The sequence below is a fragment of the Bactrocera dorsalis genome, unplaced genomic scaffold (genome assembly GCF_023373825.1).
Source record: "Bactrocera dorsalis isolate Fly_Bdor unplaced genomic scaffold, ASM2337382v1 BdCtg017, whole genome shotgun sequence".
NCBI lineage: Eukaryota > Metazoa > Arthropoda > Insecta > Diptera > Tephritidae > Bactrocera > Bactrocera dorsalis.
In genome coordinates this window covers 151,207-161,352 of record NW_026038068.1, presented here as the reverse complement: position 1 = coordinate 161,352, position 10,146 = coordinate 151,207, and the positions used below count along the sequence as shown (strand labels likewise).

General features: G+C 35.8%; 2 protein-coding genes across 2 annotated transcripts; one reads left to right on the top strand and one right to left on the bottom strand.

The window, feature by feature from the left end:
- Positions 1-7,198: 7,198 nt before the first annotated feature.
- Positions 7,199-8,271, top strand: LOC105227068 (uncharacterized). The gene is made up of 4 exons (XM_011206235.2): positions 7,199-7,483; positions 7,545-7,859; positions 7,932-8,043; positions 8,131-8,271. The coding sequence occupies exons 1-4, from the start codon at positions 7,295-7,297 to the stop codon at positions 8,223-8,225; spliced, it is 711 nt and encodes a 236-aa protein (XP_011204537.2). The 5' UTR covers positions 7,199-7,294; the 3' UTR covers positions 8,226-8,271.
- Positions 8,272-8,399: 128 nt separating this feature from the next.
- LOC105227069 (single-stranded DNA-binding protein, mitochondrial) lies at positions 8,400-9,440 on the bottom strand. Its single transcript, XM_011206237.4, has 4 exons — positions 9,285-9,440; positions 9,140-9,221; positions 8,970-9,078; positions 8,400-8,845 (listed from the first exon to the last, which is right to left on the bottom strand). The coding sequence occupies exons 1-4, from the start codon at positions 9,306-9,308 to the stop codon at positions 8,626-8,628; spliced, it is 435 nt and encodes a 144-aa protein (XP_011204539.2). The 5' UTR covers positions 9,309-9,440; the 3' UTR covers positions 8,400-8,625.
- Between the last annotated feature and the right edge of the window lie 706 nt (positions 9,441-10,146).

Below are 10,146 nucleotides of genomic sequence, written 5' to 3'. Positions count from 1 at the left end.
ACATTTGAATCTGTGGTAGTAGTATGAGCATACAGCTTACGAAAGAAACCACACTTGGCGGCCATAAGCCTTAAGAGCCTGAAAGCCACCAGTCTATTGGATAAAATAATAATTATTAGATAATAACAATTAGACAAAATAATAGTTTAGACCTGCAAAATGTTCTCCTTTAGTCGATAAGGCATCCTTCGGCCTGAATTGGAATTTAAGTACTCAAGTCCTTTTTAACTTTATTTACCAAGCTATCGATTCGGTATGTTTACTTTAATATTTCGCGTCACGGCAGTGTTTCTGACTGAATTTCTGATAAAACTGTTTATTTATTTTCTGCTTCCAATAACTCAAGAAAGTAAGCTCGAAATTTATTCCTGAAAAAGTTAACTAGGAAACTATAGTTAACCGTCAAAACTCTTCACTGGGAAACTGTGGTTACACTGTCTCTTTCTCTCGCTCTAAATAAATTTGAGGTTTCAGGCAAAGCGACTAAGGAAGCAAAGCAAATAGGTCTGCTAGTGAAAGAGGGCAAAACAAGATATCTCCTGTCATCAAAGAAACAGTCGTCGTACTTACTCATGACTTAGCACCCACGTCACTGTTGACAATCATAACTTTGAAGTCGTGATAATTTCGTTTATCTTGGAACTAGTAACATCAACAATAATGCCTCGAAACCCAACGCAAAATAACTCTTGCCAACAGGTGCTACTTCGGACTAAGTAGGCAGTTGAGAATTAAAGTCCTCTCTCGACAAACAAAAACCAAACTGTATAAGTCACTCATTATTCCCGTTCTATTATATGGTACAGAGGCATGGACGATGACAACATCTGATGAGTCGGACTTAAGAGAGTTCGAGAGAACAGTTCTGCGGCTAAAAGTTGGCTACGCATTTAATGGAACGATGAGCTGTATGAGATGTACGACGGCATTGACATAATTCAGCAAATTAAAAGACAGCGGCTACGCGGGCTAGATCTAGTCATCCAAATAGACGAAAGCACTCCAGTTCTAAAAGTATTCCATGCAGCTCCCACGGGGGAAGCATAGGAAAAGGAAGACCTCCACTCCGTTGGAAATACCAGGTGAAGAAGGACCTGGTTTCGCTTGGAATCTCCAATTGGCGTCAAGCAGTGAAAAGGAACGACTGGCGCGGTGTTGTAAACTCGGTATAACCGTAACCGTTTAAGCAGTTTATACGCCAGTAAAGCAGAGGAAGAAAAATTTTAATAAGTTATATAGTCTCCGTTTGCCATCTTTCGTGCAAGAGATTGTACGTCCGTAAAATTTTTAATCCTTGCAAGCTGATCCAAGTAGTTTTTGACATCATAGTTTGAGGTGAAAGCTTTCCCAACCCAAAAAGTTTTGTAGAGACCGTAACAAGTAAAAGTCCGAAGAGGTGGTAGGGTAGTAGACATTCAAGCTGGCAAAGCTTTAGGCGAGTCATCAAACTTGTATGAGGTTTCGCATTATCCCGGTGGAACACTAAACCTTTTCCAATATCTTCTCTTTGAATGCATCACTCAGTTCATCCAGCTAATTATATGTAGTACACTTTGGTATTGTCGTGCAAAACCTGAAAATAATTATTTGCCCTAAATCGAGCTAAACCGTTTTTAACCCTTAAAAATTCGACCACTTCCATGAATTAATTTTCCGTTTTGTTTTGTTATTTTATCTTTTATTATCCAATGTTTTTTACCTAATAAAGGATTTTTTATGTTTTCAAAAATGATTTGTCCTGGTCTAAAATTATTTATTTTAATAGTAATTTTTTTGTTTTTTTTCATAACTGCCAGAATATATTATCAAATTTAGGCCTTTTTTGAGCTCTGGAATGATCTTACTCCTTAAATAAAATATTCACGTAATTATTGATCCGACAAAATTTATAAAAGTATTAGACAATATATGAGGTTATGCGGATTCTAACTTATTTACAATTACCTTAAAAATTATTATCTCTTGTAGCAGAAAAAATCTACACTGCGTATAAGTAACGTATGCATTTAAGTAAATCGAATAAACAAACATACTAAATAAAGAAAAAACGTCAACTCAAAAAGTGTGCGAGAACAGACCGATATCTCAAAATCTAGAGGGCTCCTTAGTGTCCATACAGAATGGCGGAAAACCTTTTGGCACACTTAATATAAATATCAGGGTATAAATATCAAATATTAACCATAACTTTTTTGAATCACTCAACTTCAGAAACTTATTGAAAAACATTTCAAACAGAGATTTAGCGAATGAAATTGGGTAACAAATGTTTTTATTTTTTATTTATTGTTTTTGAAAAAAATATCGGTTGAGACATTCAGTCATCATTCAGTGCCACTATACGGAGGATGACTCATCAAGTCCATGTTTAAAGTGTTCAAAAATGCAATGGTTTCAGTCAATGGTTGGAGCTGCCATTATCGTGGTAATGAGTGTTCCGTCTGCGGCGGTTGGTTTTCCTGATTTCTTGAAAGACAACTGTCGAAAAAAAAGTTGTGTATCACTCAGAGTTTAATGTACTGCGTTGTTTCAGTGGTATGATTGCAACATGTGCATTTTTACAAAAAAGAAAAAAAAACAGGCAACTATTTGCGTGGAAGTGCCTCGTGTGCGAAAAACTTTTATTGGCTCCGGATCAGCTTGAAACACCCATACAGAGTCGACTGTTCTTTACCTATGGGTTCATACGCATAAACCCACGATGAATCACCTGTCACGAGGTCATAAGCGTGTTTCGAAGCACTTCTATCATATTTTTTTTAAATATTTTTCTCGATCAAACGACACGAGCATTTTTATGCGATTATTTTATGCGGCTGAAACCACAGCAAGAACAAAAATACATTTAATTTAAACAGATGTTAACCTAAAAATGTAATTTTATTATTGGGGGGCTACATTACTGTCACAGGGCTCTATTAAATTTTCTATAAAAAATGCGACGTAAAAATTAAAAAACCATTTAAAAATCATCAAAATTTCTATAAATAAAAATCTGCCTTTCTTTACTAGGCAAGTAGGTCGCTCGTTCCCAAATGTGCGTCGCTGGCAAGTAAATGCATATTATAAAATGTGCATTATTTTGATTTTACTGAATGCCTACTCATGTGAGTGTACATATATAGTACATATATGTGCATTTTCTTTTTGTTGTTGTTTTTTTTTTAGTAGGTTGAAGCATCGAAAGCCGGAGTGTGCAACTTTAATCCGTTAAATCTAACTAACTTCCACCTCATGTCTCTCCCACGGGACCACTGGACTAAGTATTGCTTCAAAGGAGAGAAGAAGACATTTAAGTCGCCTCTATTGTACGGTCTGACGCCTAATCTGTTCTAAATGTCTCAATCTTATAATAATTAATTAATTTTGCTAACCAAATTAACACTCTTCTAAACTCTATTTTAAGCCATATCGACATGCAAGGAATACTCTAGTAGATTCCGAAGCAAAACTAGCAACTACATCTTCCTTAAAACTTATAAAAAGCATTAACAAATATGAGATCAGAAATGTAGTCAAAAAATTTTATCGTAAAGCTGGAAAAGAATGCTGGGCCAGATGTTCGCACTATTACAAAAACATAAATCCCTACCGCTGTCCTTCAATCTTTCCTACAACTCTATCTACGAGACAGTGCATTATATATACTGGCTTTCGATTTGGTCACTTCAGACTAACTCACAAACATTTATTGGAAAAGAGCCAACAGCCTGTCTGCCCATATTGCAACTTGGAGAATATCACAGTTCAAAATTTAATAGAAAACTTTCAATCTTTAAAATACGTCAGAATACGTGTGGTTTTCAGCGTTTTCCTTATACTTAAAAACCGAGGGCAATGCTAGAGTACGTGTTCAAAGTCTTCTAAAGACTCTGTACACGTCGAACAATATGGACTAAAGTCATGACGATATTTGCGTAGGTAGCTTCTAAAGTACTCATGGTAACGATTAGCTAATTCTCGTCGTTGTCATCGACGTCATCCAACAGTAGACCCAAAAAATATGCGTTTTCGACGGGGTCGGACCAAGGGAGAGGAGTGTCATATGAGATGACCCATTGTACGCAGGACCTATATTAAATTTGTCAAGGTCCAGAGCAAAGCTGCGCAAGGGTCACGCTTGTTTCTCGCTGCAACTTGAGGTCTTCGTCCTCATTGGGTAGTAGTTTGACTCCAAGTATGCCATTCACTGGCGGTTCCGCGCCAAGAAGGTGACTGCAGGGATGATTTATGCGACAGCATCCCAGCAGGAATTGTCTGGTGAGGAGTTCGTTATGCTCCTTAACTGGGAGCATACGGCCCTCATTATGCAGGTGTTCTATAGAAGACATTAAGAGGCATCCTGTCGTAGTCCGAAGTGCAGTGTTTTGAAAAGTCTGGAGCTTCCTCGTCTGCGGTGCACTGCATCCAGGCGACCATGCTGGTGCGGCGTAGTTAAGTACCGGCCGACCGATTGCCTTGTAAGTTGTCAATAACGTCTCATTGTCCTTTCCCCATGTGCTCTCGGCTAGAGACTTGAGTATTTTGGTGCGGCTTTGTACTTTGGCGATAATCGCGGTCGTATGAGAAGTAAAGAAGCAGAGACTGTCAGAAGACACACCTAAAATTTTAGGGTTAATGACCATCGGCCTTTTACCTTTAAACATATACCATCGATTCCATTGCCCGAAGTCAATATCGTTCAATCATTAGCGTAGATGTGGGAGTTTCGCCATTTCAATTCCCACAACAGTCGGTTCTACGCACCGAATTTGAATTGATTTTATCCTGCCAAGGGTAATTTACCAGTTTAGATCGGTCTCTAACCTCAACAGCGTCGTTTGATATGGTTCCGCATACAGTAAAACTGATTTCATTATCTTAGCAATTAAATAATGTAGACTGGAATGCACACAGGCTCTATTTGCCATCATGCTAGATTTTATTTGCTTTGCCGTATTTTCCAAGTGCTTCCTGAATTTGAGTCTTAAGTTAACTATTACACTAAGGTACTTCAATTGTGACGGTGAAGTAATGTCAAATACTCCTATGCTGAGCGATATCTTTTATTCAATTTTCCTGGAGTTTATGTGCAAGAGGCGCAAACCTTTTATGCAGTCATTGCATTTGATCCGAAGGCCATCCAGATGTTTAGCCACTGCTACCACTATGAGCTCATCCGCATATGCGATTGTTTTCACATTTTTTTGGTTAATGTATTCTTAGCACTCCGTGGTATATCAGGTTCCATAGTACCGAGCTTAGCAGTACTTCACTGTGGTTAGTGTAGCTCTGAGTGCCTTTATCCGTGTCGCATAACAATCTCCTATTTTGAAAGTAGCTCATTATAATATTTATCAGATAATGAGAAACGTATGAGGTATAGAGTTTTTATTATATTTGTCCACTTTGCGGAGTTAACCGCATTCTTCACATCCAGGGTAATTAGCGCGCAATATTTGTTTGTACCACCTTTCAATCTCTTCCCACTTATTGCACACTTCGCCGTATCAACTACTTCTCTTAGTGCGTCAATAGTGGACCTTTTTTTATAAAGCCGTATTGTCTCTCTGATATTCTGATAATATGTACATATATATATATGTATATATGCATTTATGCATATGCACGTTCTATATATACACATACGTAGATGCATGAAGCCCATGGGTTTTTTATGAAGTGCAATTTGCACGTCTAGTCACGCCTAATCACTAATAAGCGCTTTACAAGTACCTGGTGTCCATCCACAATGAGTAATCATAAATATGTATATAGAATACAGTTATTTACATATACTATATAAACATACACACGCATGCAATGCAGTGATTTGAATAACAAAACAAAAGTGTTGCAATAAATGAGATTATTGCATTTGCTTCCGCTGGAATAATTATAATGTGAATATGTACATATATACAAGCTAACCTCTGTGTCAAATTAAGTCATAATGAAAGTTGGAATAAAATAGAAAAATGTTGATACAGATTTTATTGCAATGCAGTTAGTGAAATAATAGTGTTTAAGGGGGGAAGGGAGTAAATTCGTGTAGAATACAGCTCATTCCTGTGAATTTTTTTATGAAAAGGTTAAAAGCTATTTTTGAAAACCGTGGCATTTGAAGCATACTCTGTCGAATTGCTCGATGGTGGGTCATCTGAAATTAAAAATAAAAAAAAATTATATTGTTTGATATCGCGTTGCTCAAAGAGTTATATACTGTTAGAATGCCAAAAAAAAGCGATTTTTCCAGATTTTGTTTTGATAAAAATTTCAAATTCTCTCTCTTTTAACTGTATTTTAAGACTTAGTATGAGTACAAATATTTATTTGAAATGAAACTACGGCTGATCTCCGGGAATTCCTCTCAAAAAAGACGTTTTGCGGTGACCAATATATCTCAGAACTGAATCCTCTGAAATTATAAAAAAACCAAACAGATTTCGTTAAATATATAATAATGTATATTTTAAATATATATTTTTTACCAAAATATCGGTCTTAAATTGTTTATAAAAATAGTTTATCGGTTAGAAAAAATCTTCGATCAATTGCTAAAAAATATATTCAAGAAGCTCGTGCTAAAATTTGCGCCTAATCTGTTAAGCCGTTTTCGAGTAATGTTGTACACCGACTTTGAAAACACCATTTTCAGAAAAATGGACTTCCAACGACTTTCCGAAGAAAAAATGAATAGAAAAAATACTTACCTTTTTTACGATATTTCAAATATTATCTGAAACTCATGCTTCGAGTTAAGAATACACAGTTAAATTCTGAAATCAGATCAAAAACGTAAAAAAAATGCATAAAAATAATTGTAACTTCGTCAATTGCGTTCCCATCGAGGAATTGAAAATTTTACACAATTTTCCTAATATTTAACATTTCGTTTAAGACAAAAGAATTCGAAAAAAACTTGAAAACCTCACTGCTTTAATTAAGTTTTTGGTGCAGAGTAGTACATTTACATCTTGTAAATGGATCCAATCCCATAACAGACAGGTCTAAGCATATAATCGAAATGCACCCAAATTTCTACTAATTTTACACTCCAAATCCAGTCTTTGTTTCTTATTGTTTTTGCCTCTCCAATAAAGTTATTAATTTTTTATAAACAAATCACGATTTATAATAAGTTCATTATAAGAGAAAAAAACGGATACCGTCTTTTCTATTGGGTTATCATTCATTTCATTATAATCAAATTCCATTTATTTATGTATATTAAGTTGACAAACTTCGAAATAAAATATTCCAAGTTTTTGCTATTAACGTTAATATAAAATAATTTTATAAAAAAATATAAAAAATGTCAAAATTTTGTGGTGTAATTTCCAAACGCATAAATTCCGAAGAAGTGGAACCACTGCGCTTCAGTCATTTGGAAATGCTAACCAAATGGTTGGCGAGTGAAACTGAATCGCTTCAGTCCGATTTCGCCACTAAAAGTGAAGCGGTGCAGGATATGCAAAAGCAAGTCATACAGAACGAGCAAAAAGTAAACAAAATGCAACGAATTGTATGTAGAAAAAAATCTAAAAGCACCTCAACCTTTGCAGCTTATTGAAATCAATGATATCATGGAAGTGCTTAAAGAAAAAGTAATCGCCACCGAACATGAAGTGGCGGTGAATGACGCGAACATAAAACTGCTTGAGCGCAATATCACAGCGCTGGAAGATTATGCGAATCGGCCGCTAACAGCTGCCGGCATAACCTGCGGTTGCCCAATTGTACATGAGCAACAGGAACAACGACGTATGCTCAATCTGTTGCAGAACACAGATCACACTATGGCACAGCTCCATCTGTTGATGAATGAGTTTCAGGAATTGCAGCCATACGTGCAGCGTATGAGTAGTCCGTATTACACAGTGCGTCCTGCATAAGTGTTTGCTTGCTGTTTTTTTAGTCTAAGAGTCAGTCACAGCTTATTTATAATTTAGATTAGCAGCATATTGGATTGTCATGTGAGTACTTTGAAGCAAACTGAAAATAATCTGGACCGTTTAGTTGAAAAAATGCATGCGGTCGATGGGATGTTACGACTGGCTATGTGTGAGTGTGTCACTGTATTGTTATTGCATTCATAATATTATATTTCCACATATCAGTATTTTTGCGCTTAATTTCATTTATCATTAGTACACCTAGCTGCTTCGCGTCAACAAAGATCACAATCTGCGCCGCCGTCTTTCTGCAAACCAATCGGTGACGGTCCTGCAAATATGCGAACTTAAATTCATGAGAAAGAAAATATTTCAAAATTGTTATAGAATATTTGAGGTAAAACGTATTGCTTTTCAAAAATCTCCAATAACGCGCCACCTAAGAAATTACGGTCTCTACCAACAAAAAAATACAATTAATAAGCTTTTAGTAGAGTTGTATTACTGCAACATTTCAAACAACACTTTCCACTGTTCCAACAAATTTATTATGCAATAAAAAAACTAGCGAATAAATGACTTCTCTTAACCATTTTGGTGTGATGATGTTTAAATGTATGAACTTCTATTACTAGGTGAAACTTTTAGATTTTTGACACTTTAATCATTGAACTTAGCATATGTAACATTTACATAAGAATTAATGTGTATAAATGCTTAAAAATTAATTGAACAAATTGGTTTCGCGTGATCACGAGTCGGTACGGAAGAAGATTACATCATCAGCAATTATGCTGGTAGTGGTCTTTTGATTACCTTGCTGATCGGTAATTTCGCCATAGGTGATTTTTCCCTGCACCATGGTGCGTTGACCTTTTTTCAGATGTTCCATAACTGTATCGCGCAAATTTGGCTTGAAAACAACAACGCGATGCCAGTCTGTACGTTGAGCCCAGTCGCCACTCTCATATCTGCAAGGATAATAAAAAATTGTTTTAAAACACTTTCTAATTTCAACCATAGCATAATAATTTATATGTATACATTAGTACAAGCTCTCTAGTATGTAGTTTTATCAACTAAAATGTAAATAACCTGTAATTAGTATGCGTTGCTACCGAAAACATAACAACCGGGTGCTCGACGGAACCGCGCAATTGTGGATCTGCACCGACACGCCCCAGTATGGTTACATTATTGACAGCTGAAATAAAAAGTAGATATTATTTTATTGTTTCAACAAGTTTTCAAACAAAAATCCTTACTTTTTTCAACACGAACCGGCGCTGCCTCACTGGAGCTGCAACGTGCTGCTTGCCTTAGCGCCATGCGTAGTGGTGATATTAACTAAAAATGAAATGGAAACTTCTAATAATAATTTATAAGTAATGAAATAAATGTTTTACTTACTGTACGTGCACTTTGGGAGAGCATTTTTATCCAAAATATTTAGAAACTTGCAAAAAAAAAACAAATCGTATCAAAATATGAATCTCGAATGAATTGGAATTGCGCCGGTAAACAGCTGTTTGACAATGGCTAACGCTACAGTGGCGACATCTGCCATTAAAATTGAAAAACAATAACACTTGCGCCAGCAGGTGTAGCAACGGTAAGCAAGCCTAAAGGTTTAAGGAGGAACTGCGGCGTTATAAAGAATTTATAAATAATTTGTGAAAGTGTAGCATTTTAAATTAAAGTAATTAAATATAAATTAAAAATATTAGACTCCACATTTATAATGAAGACAAAAATATTTTTGCTTTAAAGGTATTACAAAAGAGTTATAGGAAATATATTCTATTATGCCGCTGTTTACCATAAATTACAGGGTACCGCTAATGAAATACAATATTTTAAAATTTTCACATTTCCCATCGCTTTGCTAACTTAACAACTATCCTCGCCACAGGTAACTTGACTTTTAGATGTCACTGTGCGGTATTTACTAAATTTGTGCGAAAAGTAAAAGTTCCATTGACAACTTCTCATCCACTCATCATTAAAAACGTTAACTTCTGTTCAAAAGCTCAAAATCCTTTTTTGGTATTTTAGCGACATAAAAGAGCTGTGAGTGTTGGATGAATGCGGTTGAATTGAAAGTTTTTGTGAAATAAAATTTCTGTAGCTGCAGAGCGATTGGTTAGTGTATTCGTCTTGGCTACTTGAAAAAGATCGTGGATTACCTATGCACAGTACTTTGTCAATCTAGAAGCTGAAATTCTGAGGACTTTTTCCTTATTACAAACTCTACAGGCACTAAGAGGTCCTT